A 19,827-nucleotide genomic window follows, 5' to 3' on the forward strand; every position below is an offset into this window, starting at 1 on the left:
TGGCTGGAACATACTTCCAGCTTTGACCTGATAATCTTCTCAAATCCTGTTGCCAGACCCCCCTATTAGGGATGAAGAAAGGAAGAAGGACCCTGAGCATAAGTGGGCTGACCTGCTAGAGGTTCTCCAGCCCAACATGCATGTGTGTAATAGAATTCCACTAAACAAGGCTTTTTTTCTAAATCAGCTGTTTGTAGGGTCAGTCTGCTCTCCTGGTTTCTTAACCTGTCTTCCCACATAAATGACCTTTTTTTTCCCCTAGCAAAATCACTTGCTTTCCCAAGTACTCATAAGTAGCTACCACAAACTGATACTAGAAACAACTTCTCATCCCAGAGGTGAACCTTATTTTAATGAACGAGTTCTTCATATGTCAAAATTAAAATGACAGTCCTGCAAGAACTAAAGCTTCTTGATTGCACTAAAACTGAATCATGGGTCTTTGGATTCTACAGATATCCAATGTTTTAAATTGTATTGACACACTGCAAGTCATCCAAAATGTGGTTTTGTAAAGGCAAAGGTAGATAATTTAATTTTAAAGTGAAACATTTTTGATTCCTTTCTGTACATCAGTATTAGCTTTCCTCATAGCCTTGTAACACTGACAGCACAGGATAAGAGAATAATCTCTAGCTTTGAGCTATCTATTTAAAACCTTGTGGTTTAGTTGCCAGCTGAACAGCAATTCCTTGTGGCCCCCCTGCCAGGAATTACACTCTACCCATGGTAAATATAGCATGTTTGTTTTTTTTTTTCCTTTAGGTGTGAATATCCTTTTTGATGTCATTATGTACCTCTTCCATACTGCAGCTCATAAGAAACTCACGTGGTTTGGGACAACATCTGGACCAACATGATACTCAATAATTTTTTTATATTCTTATCAATGCTTTTTTTCTGATTCTTCCAGATTCAGATACTGCAAATTCAAATGTCACCAAACTTGAGCATTAAGAACTATTTTCAAGGAGAGAGGAGGCAGTTTAGTTGAGCCCTTGGACTAGGTATTGCCTTTGTTTACGAAGTAGAGTGTGAAATAGGATTCACAGCTACAATCCCATCTACTAGAGAGTAGTTTCATGTGTTACTTCCATGGGTACACGAGCTTACTTTTGTTTTAAGTGTTTATTCTCAAGCCTCATGGAACGTTGTTGTTGTTGTTAAGGTAAGGAGGAAATCTGAGGACCTTATGAGTTTTGTGAATATAGGGGAAAAAGTGACTTGCTGCTTCTGGCCCTCTTCAGCTTTTAGGGTGATGTGTGCTGAGACTTGAGCATCTATCCTCTCTTGTATTGCTTGATTACATAAAAATCGATCTGCCTGGAGCTTAAATATGCAGATCTGCTGCAAGGGATATTGTGTTAAGTTTAAAGTGTCTCTTGTGGCTCCATCCTTGGAGATACTCAAAACCTGACTGGGCACAATCCTGAGTAACCTGTTCTAGCTGACTCTGCTTTGAGCAGTGGCATCAAACTAAGCAATCTCCAGAGGTCCTTTCCAACCTTAATTATTCTGTGGTTCTGTGACTCACAATTTCTTAATTTGACCCACTTCTCGGGTAAGAGTTTTAAACAGGGTAGATTGGTGCACTTCCCTCATCAACAGCCAAATCAACTTCCCTAACCGAGAAGAGAATAGGAAACATGGATGCATTTCCTCCAGAAATGATCCTACTTCTTCTGCAGTCAAATACACTGATCAGAGGAAAGCGAAGGGCATGGCAGGCCTCTAGTTTAATACTGTCAGGGTCAGGCTAGTACTGACTCGTATTGTCAAATGTAGCCTAGTTGAGACAGACTAGTTTTTCTTTTTATGCACATGTGCTGTTTTTCCATGAATGAATTTTAACTTCTTGTGTTAAGCGAAGGAAGCCAGAAGAGGAGCACGTTGGAAGTTTCTCTGTGCTAAATCCTGTCCATAGAAAAGACTGCTGAGAGAGTGAGCCATCCAGCCTGGACGCTCCAGCCACAGAGTGTCTTTGCCTTTCTGTGAAAGGAAAGCTGATGTTGCTCACTTCATGTGGTCATTTGTCCTTGAAGCATGGTACGTCTGTGGAGATTACACCCAAAACTTGTTGGGCTCATCTGAGGTAGGATTGAAATAGCTGTGAGCACAGGTTGGTATGTGATATTTAGTTACTAGATGAAAACCAAACCAGTCTTAGATAATGGATTGAGTTTGCAGATGGTTTGCATCCACATTGCATTGCTGCAAGTAGCTGTTGTAGTGTTGTCAACTTCTCACAGGTTTCTCTACACTGCTTTAAATTCTTTCAGGGAAAACAGCATTTAATAGCAAGGTACCTATCTTGTTGGCCACTTTGATTAGGTGTTACCTTGCTATTAATTTACTTACATAAGCTGATGTTAATGTAACGTGGTATAACTAATAAATAGCTCTGTGCTAAAATTTAACTGCCTTGTCCCCTGGAGTGGTGCTATGTGCTTAGAAATGGACACACACAGGCAGTAAGTGCTACGTTGAGTACATGGAGAAGTGTGTGGGTATCACTAGTGTTCTCTCCAGTGTGTATTGTGAGTTACTGAAATACCTTTATGTTGAGTAACCTTAGGGTTACACCCCACAGTCTATACAAAGATGAGCTCTGACACCTTCTATACAATACACCAGCAGCCTGTTTTCTCCAAAGGTAGCAAGTATAATGGGCATAGGGTCACTTGGAAGCACTTTAACAGGTAGCCAGCCAAACTACAGAAGGGACCACCTCTTGTATCCAGTCAACAATACTGTATTATGCTTGTCAAGGGCATAGCTTCAAATTCCTTTACAGCTAGACACTGTAAACTTGCTTCTGTTTTGTTCTTTGTTTCTCCAAGATACTAACATGTCTCAATCTATGGCTGTTTATAAATGTGCCAGCAACTCTGGACTGAAGTAATAGATGTATAAATACTGAACTTTCTGTTAAACTTCAGACCCTACTAATCTGCTTAATGTCTGTATTACTGTCAGATCTGAGGAGTTAGCCAGGAGACTAATGGAAGTAGAGTGACTGTTATATAGCATATATGGAAAAGGGAAAAGCAAGCTCATTCAAGATCAGATTAGAGCGATGCTGAATCAGCTACACTGTTGGTGTATTTTAGGTATTTTTAAGAGCAATTCAAAGACACATGAAATTTTTCTTCTTTTGGGATAATGGGCTCCTGGGTGTTATGGTTTAACCCCAGCCAGCAACTCAGCACCATGCAGCCATTCACTCACTCCCCACCCCGCAGTGGGATGGGGGAGACAATCGGGGAAAAAAAAAGTAAAACTCGTGGCTTCAGATAAGAACAGTTTAATAGAACAGAAAGGAAGAAACTAATACTGATAATAACAAGAATAAAATTACAATAATAGTAATAAAAGGATTGGAATATACAAGTGATGCACAATGCAATTACTCACCAGCTGCTGACTGATGGCCAGTTAGTTCCTGAGTGGTGATCCCTCCCAGCCTCGCTCCCCCCAGTTTATATACTAGACATGATGTCACATGGCATGGAATACCCCTTTGGCCAGTTTGGGTCGGCTGTCCTGGCTGTGTCCCCTCCCAACTTCTTGTGCTCTTCCAGCTTTCTTGCTGGCTGGGCATGAGAAGCTGAAAAATCCTTGATTTAGTCTAAACATTACTTAGCAACAACTGAAAACATCAGTGTGTTATCAACATTCTTCTCTTACTGAACCCAAAACATAGCACTATACCAGCTACTAGGAAGAAAATTAACTCTATCTAGCCGAAACCAGGACACTGGGCAGTATAATACATGCTTGGACCACTGGAACAGTACTTATGTCTTAAATTCTCTGATGTAATTTGGTGAGCTGATTATACTTGTATAGCTTATAGTCATCTTACATTTATTTATTAGCTGTGGGGACACAGATGTGGCATAAATTGCCTGAAGCATTTCTTTGCCTTGCATATCTTTGCCTTTGGGGAAAACAACATTCAAATTTTATTTTCCAAAGTAAACAATATGCAGGAGCGTACCAGCAGTTCTTAGTATGCTGCTTCTGCACCCTGGTGCACTACCAAAAGCACAGTTTTCTTGAAGTTGTATGAATCTCTTTCCCATCTTTCCAACCAACCATTCTGTTAACAGCACTGTTTCTTTCAGCCCTATGTACATAGGCAAAATTCTGGAAGTCTGTAGCTGCCTTCAGTTTTCAAGGGTGTAATTCTTTAAAATAGAGGAAGAAGCGAAATTTCATCCATCCTGGCAAGGAAATGGGGTTTCAAATGACTAGAGTCACCTCCCTTGCACTTTTTCCCACCCCATACAACACATGCATCAGTAAGAGGACAGGCGGTTACAGAAATGGCTACAGTATCAGCTACTTTGACAGAAAATTAATCTATGTGGCCAAAGGCCTTGAAAGCTGATAATTTTGCACAGCACTATGAACCTTCAATAAAGCTTTTTTGTTATGCATACATATTTGCAGTCGTGGTTAAGATCACTTGATTCTGGCTTGGGATATTAATTGTGCATATGTTGTCATGTCTACATATGTCCAGTAATATCAAAGCACTGGACTAGTTTGGAGGCAAATCCTAGGATGTGGTCTGTTCCTTTTCAGTCTCAGAAAACTGTATTCTATTAATAAACCAAGTCTTTAATTGCCTTGGGCTTTTCTTGTGGGAGAGTGCTCTAGAACCCTGTTTCTCTGGTTTCAAACATTGAGTTTGCAGTCCAAGAGCTAACACACATTTTTCTGCCACTATCAAAGGTGTTCTACCCTATTTATTATGTTGATAGCAATGGGTCAAGAAGTAGGGGAGACTGGAAGGACTGGTCACAAGTTCTTTGTTAGTTTGACTAGCCTAACAGCCCATGGGAAGCTTCCATGTGAAACTTTATCAGTCTCCTGACCAGTGGCATAAATATTGCACCCCTTTTCTGGGGAGACATCCAAATATATTTTTCTTTCACAATTTGATCAGATGGATTTCTGATAGCCCTGGCATTCTGTTTCATCCTACTTTTGTTGCTCCAGTGCTTGAGGTCACTCAGTTTCTCATGTATGATATTTTGATTCACTGCTAGGAAGCACAATATTCTGAAGCCTCTACTTTACCCCAAAGAACCTTGCTCAGATGTTAATACAAGACACTTCTCCACTAATGAATGCACTGTGAGGCAGTTAGCTCTATACAGGGCATGCTTGCATCATGTGTACGTGAAAGGCTACTTGTAGCTGATGCTGTTCAGTTGTGAAAATGAGCGAGGCTTGGATTTGGGATGAGTACTCCAGAGCATCTTCCTTTGGAACAGAAAGTACCAAATTGTGTTTAAAAGGGGAAGGAACTAGTTTTGGGTGGGAAAGGTTACTGTTCCAGATCTTTAAGGATGAGGGGGATGATGCTACCTACTCCTTTGAGACTAACTTGATCTTTACACTGTTATTCTGTAGAAAGAACTAGAATTTATGGGATACAAATGAAATTAAATTCAATAGTATAAAACCAAGAATGAGGCAGTCTGGTGTCCTTCTACTTGGAAATGACTGAGAAAGGAGAATTAGTGATCCCTGTGATCAATGAGTACATTGAAATGTATAGTCGAACTGCATTGTAGTTGTGGAAGAGGCTAAAGCAATCCCAGAAGTGTCAGGAGAGGGGCGTACCTTGCAGTATGCACCCAACAATATGCAGTTCTCCTTGGAAGGCCTAGGAGAAGAGAGCCTATCTTAGACTAGGAGAGCTTGATTTAACCTGAGTATAATGAAGATCAAGATAGGATGTAGCATCTGTCTATAAATATATGTAGGAAGGGAGGGAAAGCTAATGTGTAGGTTCGGTATCATCACAGGAACAAGGAGGTATAAACTTGGCCTGGAAATCAAAAGAAAGCTATTGATCATAAAAACAACTGGGTTCAGGAAGAAACTTCCTGAAAAGAAACAGGGATGGGACAAAAAGCATTACTAATCTCAGTTGCCACAGCATGATATGGCTCAGGAAATTGCCCTTTTCTGTCAGCCTCAGATCCTTCTGTCTGCCTTTTGGTCTTCCAAATGAGTGTTCCCCAGTTTATCCCCTATAGTTACAGAACATAGTTCAGTAGTTACTGTAGAGGGTGCATGCCCAGTTGGTGGTGTCAGCCAGGGAAGGGAAATAAGCCGTATCGCTTTCAGAATGGCAATGCTCTTAACAACATGCTTTAACTTTTGGTCAGCCCTGAATTGGTCAGGCAGTTGGACTAGATGATTGTTGTAGGTCCCTTCCAACTGAAATATTCTGTTCTAGTAAACCAGGGATGTTACAGAAATGAAAAGGTAAAAGCAAGCATTACTTTTTCATTGTGGCCACTCCTAGTATTTGAAGATCCAATTGCCAAAGAGTTTTCTAGTCTACCCCATGGAATAGGAAATTTTTCATTACAGTTAGCCAGATCTCTCGGGTCCATGGAGAAAAGGCTGCCTGTGATAATTTCTGGGGTGTACGTATGGGGAAGGACAGGGGAATGGAGAGAGAATGCATATGGGTTTCACTGGTGGCTTCCAATGTAATCAGGAACAAATTGTTTACATTTCTCAGTCTTCAAATTGGAGAAGACCAAGCCTTCTTAATAGCAGCATATGCTTCTGTTAGCATAAACTAATGGTAAATATATGACTACTAAATTGTTTAATACCAGTGAGCAACTGGAGGGAGGGTGGTTTCCAGATGTTGAAGGCTCCAGGTTGCTTTCTCTGGAGAGGAACTTAGAGTTAACCCTGTCGTCTGCTGCGCAGGAGCACTGTATAGATTTCCAGGAAAGCATCTACTGTCAAGCTATGGTTCTGCCATCACTGTTGGTCATCTCCAGTTTACAGAGCTGTGCTGTGCTGCCAGTCCGTTTTGGCTGACGGACCCTGAAAGCAGCAGCTGAATGAAGTTGGAAGAAAGTATTTCTTATTTTCAGTATTTTTCTTCTTAGAGAGAGGTTGTCAGTCTGATTCTGAAGTTATTTCCTGCCTTCAGATAAGCTAGCAGCAGCCTGTTGCTATTATCACTGAGAAAGTCACAAGTTACCTTTAGTCTTTCTTGCCCCTTCTTGCTGCTTAAAAGCATTTTGAAAAAGGGACATTCTGTCTAGTGCTCAAATACCTGATGGAGGATGGCGTTATGAAATAAGGGTTTATGGAAATTATTCAGTTTGAGCCCAAGGTCCAGAACTGAATCATCCGCCAGCGGAAATCATGGAATGCCCTATGAAACAAATTCCAGCCTGCAAGTGGTATAGTGGTAAAGCAGTGCATCAGGGTTGTTGAACCATGCTGAACAGAAGTTGTTTCACCATGCGGTAGTTCTCCATGACCACTGAGAGCTTTACCTATTAAAGAGGTATATGTAGATGTCTTTCACAAAAGCTCCCTTGGTGGGGGCTCTCAGACCTGCATAAAGTGAAGGGGGTGCTCGTGCCCTCTCACGGAGTAACTCTCTCTGCTAGATAGCTGGGAGGTTCAGCTAAGGGTATCTCAGGTCCCCAGATATCCTCGCAGAGGAATAGCCTTTATCCAAAGGAGGATGGAATTAAAAAGACTAGACAGAAAAGTCCTTGAGGATGAAAGGTAAAGAGAGAAGCTTTTATGTATGCTCCCTGCTAGGAACAAATTCTGCTGAATGGCATCCTTACACTTAGATTGGATTAAATCTCTGACTAATTCATACCAAGTCTTTTCATGTCCCCACCAGTGCAGCTGTATTGGAGCAGACTAGTAATGTCTGCCTCTGGAAGTGATGACTGCCATCTTATTTCAGAAAATGCTTGCCAAAGCCTTGGGGAGAGGAGAGTAAATCACAAAACTGCCTCCACCTCTTTCCTCTGTAACTGATTTCCTAACAGATCTTCATTTGCTTGAGGCATTGAGCTTGGCACGGTCTTTGCTGAGAGAGGCATCTCCTGTACATTCATTTGGTGGCTGGAAGGGGATCTCTATCTGGCCAATTGAAACTGTTTCAGCATTTACTGAGAGTCAAATGTCCAGCCAAGTGAGGAACATACTGCCTGGTTACTATTTTTAAGCTATGTAACAGTATGTGCAAATGATATTAACTTATGTCCAGAGTTGAAAGTTTCATGTTACAAGTTTTGGTTTTGCCATACTGTTCCTATAATCTGGATTACCTTTCGAGATTTTGGTATATTTTGTAGCATGAGAAAATACAACTTTTTTATTCTACCTGTCATAATTTAGCCGAAATGTTAAACAGGTTATTTGCTTACAATATATTCCTGTCTCCTGATAAAAGCTTTCCTTCTACCAATGAGAAAAATGAATGATGGGATGCATTAGACACACAGGATTGTGTAATAGAGATGAAATTTCATTAAGCTGCTAGATTTGATCAGTTGTCAACTGACAGTCTTACAGTGAAGTTTGTCACTAAGGTTGGATTTTGCTTTGCTTTTTTCAATTATTATTGTAACTAAAGATCGTAGAGCGTAACAGAATGCAAAGGGTGGGTATTCTTGTCTTTAGAAGAGGAAAGATTTACATGAGTAAATTTATCAAGGGTTAGTACTAAACTTAAAATACTGTAAAATTAAGAACTCCAAAATGTAAGTACAGTAAGAGAGTGCTTTGAGGAAAGGCTAGGATACAGATGATTTTTTTTTTTTCCCTCTGAGGATAAAAACATGTCTACAGGAACTTAGCCTGGGACACATTATAGAAGAGATTTGTGGGACCTGTGGAATAGACCTCAATTAAATGATCTAATTTATGAAATAAAAGTTATAGGATTATTGTGTGTGTTTTTTCTTCCTGTGATCTAATGAATTGGGATTTAGCATTGTGTCCATTGAACTTGTTCAGTATGTTTTCTGTTATCTAGAAGCCCCATGCCTTAAGAATCTAGACAAATAAGTTCTACCATGAAAACAAGGTGTAGCTCCATACTGAATCTGCCAGTCGTTCCAAAAAAAGAAAATTCAAAACATGATGGGAACCAGTCTCTGGTTCACTTCAAATTCTGCTTTGTGTCCTGTTCAAACTCTGTTCAGTCAGTAGTGGTTTTGCTGAAGTGTGTAATTCTCTGCCGTTGCAAAATGAAATTAAATTGCTTAATTTTATATTATGGTCTAATCTAGTGACTAATGTAGGAGGACAATACAGGCCTGTGGTGGCCTGTGGAGCATCAAGGAACAGCCTGCTGCATCTGCCCTAGATTGAGTTCCTTGCCATTGCCATGTCTGATTTTAGATATTTAGAGAGACTACACAGCACACATTTTCATGCACAACTTTTAAGGAGAAAGGAAGGCTACTTTGAGCTACATGAGTAGGGTACACCAATCAGTGGTTATAAAGTCACTGGGATTTTCTTTGGCAGCAGTGAAGCTTGAGGGAGTTGGCCTGCTGGTGGAGCTTGGGGTGTTGGCCATGCATGGGTTGGGGGCAGTGGCAGATTGGGGCATAGGACAGCTGGGATATAGAGTGCTGGATATATTAACAGTGACAAGTGAAGGCATGTGGCAGGTAGTGAGTAAGGTGCTGGTTCTCATCTCCAGATGAATCCTGGAGATGATGTTCCTGGTTGGACCTTTCTAGTTAAGGAAAAAGAGGTGGCAGTTCTGGAGGTCTGGGTTTAAGGTCCAATTTCTTAGGTGTTTTTTGAGCTCTGCATGTATATTTTACCTGGTAATGATAAAGGCTAAGGTTATACCCACAGGTTGTAGTATGGTCCCAGCCCTTCCTGGACTTTTCCTAGAATAAAGCTTGGAATTAATTTTGGTTTTGAAGTTCAACAGCCTCTAAATGAAGTGGTTTGTGGGTTGGAGAAATCTTTACAGTTCTTTTATTCAAATGTCTGTTTACGTTGGTTTCTTGGCTCCCAAGAGAGTCTTGTAAGATCTACATTAAGAAAAAAAAAATTCCAAAATTTTTAAGTCCGTCTGCTTTCTATATTCAGTCTTCCTCAACAGAAACAGGATATACATGCCTTAAATAATCTGTTTGAACTGCTCTGTGCAGTGTACTCAATTTCTGATGCCATAGCTAGTTGAGTGTGTATGGAGGGTGGGATTATGAATCTTTTAATCCTATTTTCTAGCTACCTTCTCTTCTCCTACCACTTCCTTTTGAGGAAGTGCCTGCCTCTTTTCCACACCCGTAACAGCTGAGAGTTGGAAGAAGCGCAAATAAAGCTTGCTTTCCCATGTATTTTTAATGTCTGTAACTGGAATAATTGTTCTTTGTTTTGTGAGAGTCTGGTATTTACCAATCCACTGAGGACTGAGCCTTGGAGTTTTAAGTCCACGCAGCCATCTGCCTTGATTAGAATAAATGCTGGCACAAATGACCAGTCTTTTGAGTTTGCTTCTGAGGTGCTAAGATGTTTCTCTTGATAACGCAAACGAAGGTGGCTTTGGCAAGTTCAGCCTAGTTTGGACTCTGTGATTCTATGTGACTAGTAATCTTTGGCCTGTGTAAGGCAGAATTAGGTAATAAAAGGGAGAACTGAAGCACCTAAGTGGAGACGAGTGCATGTAATACAAGGCAAGCACATACTACATTAGATGCTAGACCTTTTCATTTTTCAGATTTCATAAACCATTTTATATGCTCTTTAAAGAATTGTAATTTTTTTCCTTTTGTCACTTGCAGATTATATGGTTGTATCTGTCCCTGTTGATTATCTTTCCTGCATTAACTTTTGTGATCGTTGCAGTCTGTTTTGGTACCAGGTTCTGACAGAAGCCTTCACTTATATACATTTTAAAAAAATGTGTTTATGTGAGTTTTGTTAGAGAATTTCTTTTATAAGATTTTTTTTTTTTCCTTTAATATAAATAAAGGCTCTCTATTTTCTCACTGTTGTGGAATGGCTTGGGGTGATCAGAGTGCTGGCAGAACCTGAAGGCCTCAGAGGACTTGGTTCACTGGGCTGCAGAGGTTGTAATAGTGTGTTTGTAGCCTCCACTCTTCGTTCTGCTCAAAATTTCTAATTGGTTCAGAACAATGTTCTTATTCTCTAATGGTCATTAAAGCTTTTCTGAAAATCTTTTCTTGTGGCATAGCATGTTGGCTCAGAAAGATGAATTAATCCATGTCCTGTATGATGTCAAAAGCTGGTATGCCTTGCTGTACTAAGGCAACTGATTTGTTTTATCCCCATTTGAAGTCGTGGAAATAAAGTTTTGTGACAGTGTCATTGCATTTACTTCTTAGACACCTTTTCTTTTGTACAGGAGCTTTCCTCTGGTTATTGGATAGCGTTCGAAGAATTCTGAGGAAGTTGAACTTGTAAAACTGGGTGGGAGCTAACTTTAGGATGGGTTTCTATGTTGAAATTTAACACCAGGAGCAGCTTCAAAGCACTTCAAATGAGGGAATGACATTCAACCTTCTTGCCCTGTTAAGTGGTGGAGTGAGAAGCCTCTGTGTGCTGCAGCCTGCTAGTGAAGTCACCTTCACCTAGTGTGAAGTGATTGTACACTTGCCTTAGAAGTGGGGTATGTGTTGCTCATCAGAAAATACCCACCATTTGACTGCCTACAGGTGTGGTGTATGGTCTTTATGGGAAATGCTTGTAGACTGAGGGCTCCCTGTATTGAACCAGCCAGATTTGTGTTTTGAGGACTTGTGTTTTCTCAGGAGGTTTTGTGGGAGATACATGGATTTCACCACCCAGATAATAAATGGAGCCTTTGCTGTCAAATATCATCGGGTTTTGGGAGGCCTGTAAGGAGAAGCGTTGCTCATGTGACTTGCTGTGTTAATGACCACGCTCCAAAAAGTTTGTCATGAGATTCTAGTGGGATGTAGTATTTTTTACCATTGGGATAAAAGCACATTTACTTCTTTGAGAAATAAATTTTCTTTTCCTGTGCTTGTAGGCTACCATGTGGTTCTTTACAGCACAGTGACAGTTCCAAGATGTAAAGAATGTCCTCAGCTTCCCAAACACACAGCTGATGAGTTGGTGCTAGGTGAGAAGGGATCACTGCATTGGTTATTAGTCGCCCGATGTGAAGATTTGTACTATGAGGAATCTCCCTAGTATGTGGCTGTGTCAGGCATTGAAGCTAGTAGCTCTTCTTGAAGCTTGTCTTACAATATGACAGCTATGCAGATGGCCTCCTATTCCCTTATCATCTTATAAGGGGGCAACTACTTTTTCCTTGGTATAGTTTCCTTTTTTTCATCCAATGCAGAGAGATGATCTGTTTCTTGGTCTCTTTATGTTCGTGTTCATTCAGTGTAGGGACTCTGCTGTGATCAAAGAGTTGTATATGACAGAGCAGCAGAATAGTATGTTTGTTGAATTCATATGGATAAAAGGTTTTATTCTGTAGGTCTGATTTTTTCAGTACTCATGTTGTGGCACTTAAGAAATGGTTAGTAATAAACAACGTACACATTTTTCTTCAGTACCTTGATAAGAATTTGGGAACCAAAATGTTATCTGTAACTGCTTCTGTATTTGTATGTTTCCTTGTTCTTTGATGGAATTTGCATTTCTTTTCAAATCGTTACTGGATTGAGTTTTTCTTGATGTGAGAATTCTATTAACTATTTGTAAATGTGCTTTGATATTCTCCTTAGGAATGGGTTCTTGTATTTGCAATCAAGTTCATATTTGGTCTCTCTTTCTCCCACTTTTGTCCTAGCTTAGGAGGGGGAGTAGACAGGAAAGAGGGGGGGACCCAAAATACTCACTCCCATATGGTAGGCAGAAGCCCAGCAAATCAGGTTTGATAAGTGTATTAAAACAGAAACATCTTTTTGCCAGCATATTGGTTTGAGTGTTGAATTTTATGAACGGGAGCAGATCTAAATACTATCTTAAAACATACTGTGGACAGTGATGACCTTTCTTTTTTCCATCTGGTATAAAAGGGAAGCTGCAAACAATGGCAACCACGCCTTTGTCCTCCTGCTTTCCCATTCTTTGTCTGCATAATATGGAGCCAAAATAATTGCCAGTTTTGGCTTTAGCTTTTCTTGTCAAAATTGTCCTCTCTTTGCCATCTGTTCCACAGTCTTACTGCTGCCCTAAAGCTGCACTTTCTGATACCCATGATCAGTTAGTCATGAACATATTGTAGCAAAGTCCTTTTCTTTAGCTTTAGGTAAAAATAAAATAAATCAAATCCTGGAAATGAAAACAGAGCTTTTTCATTTGTTGGAATAAAGACTTTTTTTAGTGTGGTTTCCTAAAGAAGGGAGGCTTACGGGATTGAGCTGTTTGTCCATCTGCTTTTCAGTTCATCCTTAATAACTTTTGAACAATTTCATCCAGATTTGACAGGGAGTAAAAGTCTCAAAGGTAATTGGTTTCCTACAAGAAAACTGGAGGCTGGGTGGAGGAGCGAGACAAAAATAGGTGTCCCCACCGTCTGCAGCATAAGCTTAACAATAATCTGTGCTTAGGCTTTTGCTAGCCAAGTTGCAAGTGTGTACTGGCTGCCTAGGTACTGTGGTAATCTCAGAGTTCCCAGAGCATGTTACTGAGTCTTGCTTAGGCAGAAGCTGGGGGGCCATGAAAGGGAGACAAGGGCATAGGGAACGTTGCTGGGGAACTGGAAGTTTTAGGGAAAGGATGAAATCAGTGGAAATTGGGGCTACTGGAGCTATCAGTAGTTTTATGATTGATGAACTAACTTGCTTTCAGATTCCATACGGTACTAGTGCAGTTTGTTGATCTCTGCCTTCTCAGAGATTTAGCTGTTAAGGGTACATCTGTCATGTTTGCCTGGCTGTGAAATAACCAAAATGTAAGAAAGCATTTACATTGTGCTCAGAGAAACTCGGCATTCTGAAGTGGAGCTGGGCAGTTACTTTGGCAAATGTTTTAATCACTCAAAATGCTGTTTTAAGCTAGACAGAACAAGCTGTGAATTTAGATGGAATTAACTCTATAGTTTCTGCTGGAAAAAAATGGATAACAATGCTGGAAAATACATTCCAATAATATTTTATTTTTCCAGGCTCAAGTCATTAGTTGAATGAACACCTTCAACAAAATCAGGATGGAAAATGTAGGGGGGGTGGCACCTATAATGGGGGTTTATTTGCCTGGAATATAGGAGCCCTGCATTTGCAACACTTTCTGCAGGAACTTGAATTTGTACAACCAAATTCATTATGTGTATCATTTGCAAAATCTCTTCCTATCACTTGCATTTGACAGAAGTAGGGCGCTGGACTTTTCTTTCTCGTATATGCATTCGTATTCCTGCATCCCCGGTGACTGTGGGAAGGAACCACCACCTGGAATTATTCATTGCCTGTGTCTCTGTCTTTCATTCGTTTCTTTTGTCCTGGGCAAGCACTGCAGATCCTGAGCGTACTTGCAGTCATGAGTCAGTGACAACCTCATGCTATTATTGTAAATAGCAACACGAACACTGTTCTTGCATGCGTTTTTTCATGGGCTTTGTCTTTCTCTCCCAATAATCCAGCCAAGGAATTTACAGAGTTTCTGAGTCAGCAATCAGCTGCCTCGAGACAAAACATGCAGGGTACTGCACACTTGCAGAATAGCCAACAAGGCATGCAAATACCCTGGAAACCTGGCAAATAATTCTTGCCTGCCCTTGCTTTCCTCCTGTAATTTCCATGTTCTCTGATGTGTTGCTCACGGGTTCCAAGTGCTTTGGGTGTTTACATCAAGAATGCAGAGTCCTGGGGAGTGACTTATTGCGTTGACTGAAGCCTCTGTATTTGACCTGTGGGCATAACTGACTTCACAGCCTGCATGAAATGGGATGTCAGCAGAACTGCTATATTAATGTGCCGCTCAGGCTGTGCTGCGTAAAATGACCTGCTTTTGCAAGTTTGTCTCCTGGCTTGGGAAACCTTGAACACAAAGCTGTAAGTTCCTGTAATGAAAGTAGGTTGGATTTTTAACTTTGGGATCTCTCTGAGCAGTGCAGATCCAATGCTGCTTTGCTCCTTTGGTGAAGGAGTAAGAAGTAAAACCTATGTTGTTCTTACATCTGGATATATCAGTAGTGGACTGCGGACTAACAGACTTAAATAGCCACTCCACTTAACTTAGGTCATATAGCTTCTATTGCTTTTTCTTACGAAGTGTCAGTCACCTGAAGTGCTGGTGTAAAGTGAGTGTTTGGATGGTAGAGTGGGGTGCAAGAGGTGGGGGAAACGTAACACAAAATAGTATTCGACTTGTGACGTGCTGATTAATGAGGCATATGACTTTAGAATGTAGGTATTTTATTGTGTCTGTATTGCACAAACACACTGAAATTACTCCTTCAGTGTAAGAGGTGATTTGTTGGAGCTCTTTGTAACATTCTTCTTGAGAACAGAAGAGGAGACACAAGCTTAAAGCACAGTGTCTTGGACCTCTGCAGTAGTGCAGTGGTTACCCTGAGGTGCAAGCCTGGAGCACATTTCCAGCTTCACAGCAGTGAAGTTAAGATTCAAAAATAAGGAAAGCAGTTATTCCATCCTGCTTAGTAACAAGTACTGATATGGACATGGCATCACTATTAGCCAGTTAGAAAAACAGCTTCATGTGTCCTGAGTCCTCTGAGGCATTTGTCCTAATAAAGTCAGAATCACATTCTCCAGTATTAACCTATTGTTGTACTATGGCTTCTGTAGGAAATTTTATTTTTATTTTTAATAATAGTGTGTGGCTGTATGTGAAGGTTTCCAGGTCTCCTTTGCTATTTCTAAACATAAGCAATAAATACCATGTTAGGGTGAAATGCAGGAGTGCCCAAATAAACTGCTGCAGAGCTGTCATATGGGAGGGGAAGAGACATGAGCTGTACTGTTTGACTTGGCTTCCTGTCTGCTGGAAGCAGGAAAAGAGCTGGTGAGAATCTAAAAAGTTTTATCCGAGTCCACATATTTCCTTTCTTACCTTAATACCCTTTGCAAAAAAACACAAAGGACAAAAAACACCTCCGAAATGCTTTCACTTCCGTAGTTCCCGCATATATTCCCATGCTGCCCTCCTATCTGAAGACAAACAGAACTGTTCTTTCTTAGAGAGCAGAGTAATCTATTATATGTATGTACTTAGTATTATGTATAAAAAGAAGAAAGAGATTTATTATATATAAAAGGAAGAGAGAGAGGGAGAGAAAATACCTACTCTTTAAACAAAATCTGCTATTTGTGATCCAAATAATTAATTCTGTAGGTCTGCAGGCTGCTTCTGAGGGATCCCAGAAAAGCAATTAAGAGTAGCAGACCTCCTGTTAGCATATTTAATCTGCTAAGGACCCCAACTACCACCTAAAATTTTGTACGGACCTGCATATCAAAAGGAGTTGAAAACCACAGAATAGAGGAACTACTATGAGAATCTCATGAGGATCATGCATCAGCCACATTTCACTCTTATGCTGCTTGCTTAGTGACAGGAATATATGCATAGACTCTAGGTAAGGCAAATGTTTATACACTTGATGCAACACAGATGGGTGGGGGTTTTTTTCAGTCTTGGCATTTGATTGCTATTAGCAGGTTTAACTTCTTTCTAGGATTGCAGTAGCCATCACTGGGTTTGTTATGTCACTGTACAAAAGCAGTGTTTGCAAGGACTCTGACAGAGGTATCAGCTTGTGCTATACCATCTTCTTTCCTCTTCTCTATTTATCATGAGCAAAGACACGTGTCCTTTTAGAATGAAGGAACCAAAACTTATTTTACTGGTGGAATATCAACTCTTTGGTGTACCGTACTTTGTGGTAGTAGTGTTTTTAAGACCAGCATGTAACCATTGCTGTGGTGTTACCACAGTGATCTGGTTATGGCAGTGACTGCTACATTAGTAAGACTGTATCTTTTGTTTTAAAACCTAGGCTTACTTCCAAACATCACCAGTTTACTTGTAACTTCTTTGCTGTTTATGTGAAATGAGTTTTGATAAAACTTTCTAGGGACTGGCTCGGGTTAAAGTATTTTGTGATTGAACGGAGGAGAGATGTCCCACCGTCTGCAGTGAGGCTCAGTGAGCTTTGGAAGGCTCTGCTTCAATCAGCTTGGGCGGGAATCCTTAGGATATTGATCAGTTGACTTATTTAGGGCTGATGCGTTATTAGTTACTGATAATCTGGGCTCTCAGTTCAGCAGCCTTAGACAAAATTTTGTGAAGAAAAAAAAAAGAGCAAGCTCAGTTACGTTCTCTTTTTTTTTATTTTATAGGTTAATAATGCTTGTAAGCCACAGGTGAAAGTGGCTCACCAGAGCAACATCAGGAAATCTGGCAGACTGGAAGAGAACAGCTGCCCTCCAGGGCAGCTGCAAAGTGTGAAGCATGGAGGAAAGTAAGAATGAGAAGGTGAACCAGGCTCATGTTCTCTTCGACAGATTTGTCCAGGCTTCAACCTGCAAGGGGACTCTCAAGGCTTTCCAAGAGCTCTGTGACTATCTGGAACTAAAGCCCAAGGACTATCGTTCTTTCTATCACAAACTCAAGTCCAAGCTCAATTACTGGAAAGCCAAAGCCTTGTGGGCCAAATTGGATAAAAGAGGCAGCCATAAGGACTATAAGAAAGGGAAAGCATGCGCCAACACGAAGGTAAGAGATTTATTCACAGTGGTCAAGACAGCTATTACCCAGTTTGTCTCTGGAATGCACAACAAAAATGTCTGGGTGTAGAAAGATGTTTTCCTGGTGTCAGTATAAGCCCAGGGAAGATTCAGGAATGTTCTCAAGCGTGCTATTAATCATATAGTCGCAATCAAAAATTGCGTTTGTTTCCACCAAATTTGACTGCCCACCTGAATAGGGGAAGCTAAATGGAAATCCTTGGGAATGACCAGAATATTTGTAATTTATTCAGGAGAAGCAGCCTGCAAGTTTCTATGTTTTATGTTTTTGTGGCATCAATACTATATATGGCTTAGAAAATCTTAATTGGTAAACCTTTAATCTTGGTACACTTTTCTTTTTTTACATTTTTTTACTTGACAATAACAGGGACGTGAAATTTGCTGTTGGGGTTGAGATACAAAATATGTATGTCTGGAAATTTTCAATTTTAATTTGAAAATTCTCATGACTTTCTCAAGAAAAGTGAGATTTCCTACCAATTTGGCAAAATATTCTATTTATCATTATTTAGACAGTAATCATTTGTATTCCAGGTTCAGAGAAGAAAAAAAAAATGCTGTGGAAATCTAAACCAATTCCTTTTAAAAGGTTGGTATGTGTGGTATTTACTGCAGGAATTCCTGCTTTTACACACACACACCAAATTTTTTTTACCTGATTTATTGTGAGCTGGTATTTCTGTGCTGCACCCTTGTTGGACTGTACAGTATGAGCTTATTTATTTGTTTTGTTGTTACTGAAAACAGTTCTTTATGTCATTCATCGAAACGTGAATGGAATAGGTTATTTTTGCAAATAATCATACACTCTTCCTTTTTTAAAAAAGGAGGATAGTGCAGAATATGATAAAATTAGAACAGGATTCTGTCCTCCTTCATTGAAGACAATAGATGCTGTTTCTTCTTTTGAATATTCACCTTTTGGGGAGAAGGAAATATCTTAATAGGAGGAATTAATGACTAATTCCTCAATAGAGAACTGACGGGGAAATATATCCTGTTTAGGATATGTCAGTCATTTCAGATCTGTGAGCTGAAGTTTAATTCCCAACTAGATACTAGAAAGTTATGTTAGTTTTTTGATGGTTTATTCTGTTTCACTTTCCAGTGGGCGTTTTCATATGGAGGGTGGCATTTGTAATTAATTACTGCAATTACACTTGGAAGAATTACTAATGGACCAAGGTGCACTTGTCCTAGGTCTTGTAAAGATAATGCTTTCCTCAAAAAGTTTACAATTGGTACATCAGATGTTAGATAACAGGTGCATATAGATTAACTTGGAAAACAATAAAACGATTGGGCACTGTTGGTCATCACAGTGGACAGTAACTTCAACATCCCAAAAGTCCAACCACTGTTAAGGTTTACATTTTTCAGGCAGCATAAGAAAGGAAGGACTTACAGGAAGACAAATATAGTGATTTTTGTCTATATTTAGGAATAAACCTTCCAAGCACTATGGACATCATGAAGAAAAATTCAAAACTGTTTTTCTGAAAACTCGGCTGCAGTTTGCATTCAATGGATTCGGGAATTGCTCTTATTTTGAATGAAACATGATGGGTAGAACTGAAATAGGGTGTTAAAAGGCTGTGAAATGAAGACAGGTGGCTTATGTTTTAATGAGAAAGACTGAGGAAGCTGTGGAAGGATGTAGAGGTTTTTTAACTTATTTGAAGTAATAGACTAAAAGAGTGATTTTTGCATCTGGGCTCTGAATATATCTTGGTGTGTAAGACTATTTGTTAACACTGAAGAAAAGGATGCTTTGTTAATAGAGGTGCAACATGCTCCATTTTATCATGTTGGGCTTCAACTGACAACTAGGTAGCCATGAGAAGATGTCGGAAAGGTAGAGATTTTAGCTTGGACAAAAAGTAGTCCACTCTGAGTTGGAAAAGTTCTGTGAATCTAAGCACTGACAAGCTGATTGAACCAGTACCCGTGAATGAGGTGATGTAAAGGCAAATTGTAGAGGAGGAAGGTAAAGAGGCGATGGGCAAAGTCCTGTGGGAAGTTGGCGGTGAGAGGAGTGGGAGAAATGAGGGAAGTCCTTCGGATAGCACCCTGAAAGAATAGCTGAAGGCATAGAGGAGTACCGAGTCTTCAAAGAAATCAGAAGAGGATGTGCTTTGAAGAAATATATGTAGCCAACTGTCTATAAAACATCTCTTCAAGTGCAGTTGAAAAGTGGGTAAAAGGGGTAAAGCATACTGGGAGTAATGTTTGACTAAAGAGTTTGCTAGAGATTTTGTACAGTCCAAAAACTTAGCCTATTTTGTGCACC

At 40.0% G+C, this 19,827-nt stretch overlaps 1 protein-coding gene across 7 annotated transcripts in view; it reads left to right on the plus strand.

Annotated features, from left to right (window-relative positions):
- Positions 1–16,304: 16,304 nt before the first annotated feature.
- MICAL3 (microtubule associated monooxygenase, calponin and LIM domain containing 3) overlaps positions 16,305–19,827 on the plus strand; it is a 109,988-nt gene continuing 106,465 nt past the window's right edge. For 6 of the 7 annotated variants that reach the window (XM_010566143.1, XM_010566146.1, XM_010566144.1 and 3 more), the window contains exons 1-2: positions 16,305–16,363; positions 17,127–17,502. In XM_010566143.1, the coding sequence (XP_010564445.1) occupies positions 17,239–17,502 (264 nt within the window). In that variant the 5' untranslated portion in view covers positions 16,305–16,363; positions 17,127–17,238. The remainder of the gene's footprint in view (positions 16,364–17,126; positions 17,503–19,827) is intronic. The other variant, XM_010566148.1, reaches the window with a different exon arrangement.

This window comes from Haliaeetus leucocephalus, unplaced genomic scaffold, assembly GCF_000737465.1.
Source record: "Haliaeetus leucocephalus isolate CR32 unplaced genomic scaffold, Haliaeetus_leucocephalus-4.0 Scaffold206, whole genome shotgun sequence".
Taxonomy (NCBI): domain Eukaryota; kingdom Metazoa; phylum Chordata; class Aves; order Accipitriformes; family Accipitridae; genus Haliaeetus; species Haliaeetus leucocephalus.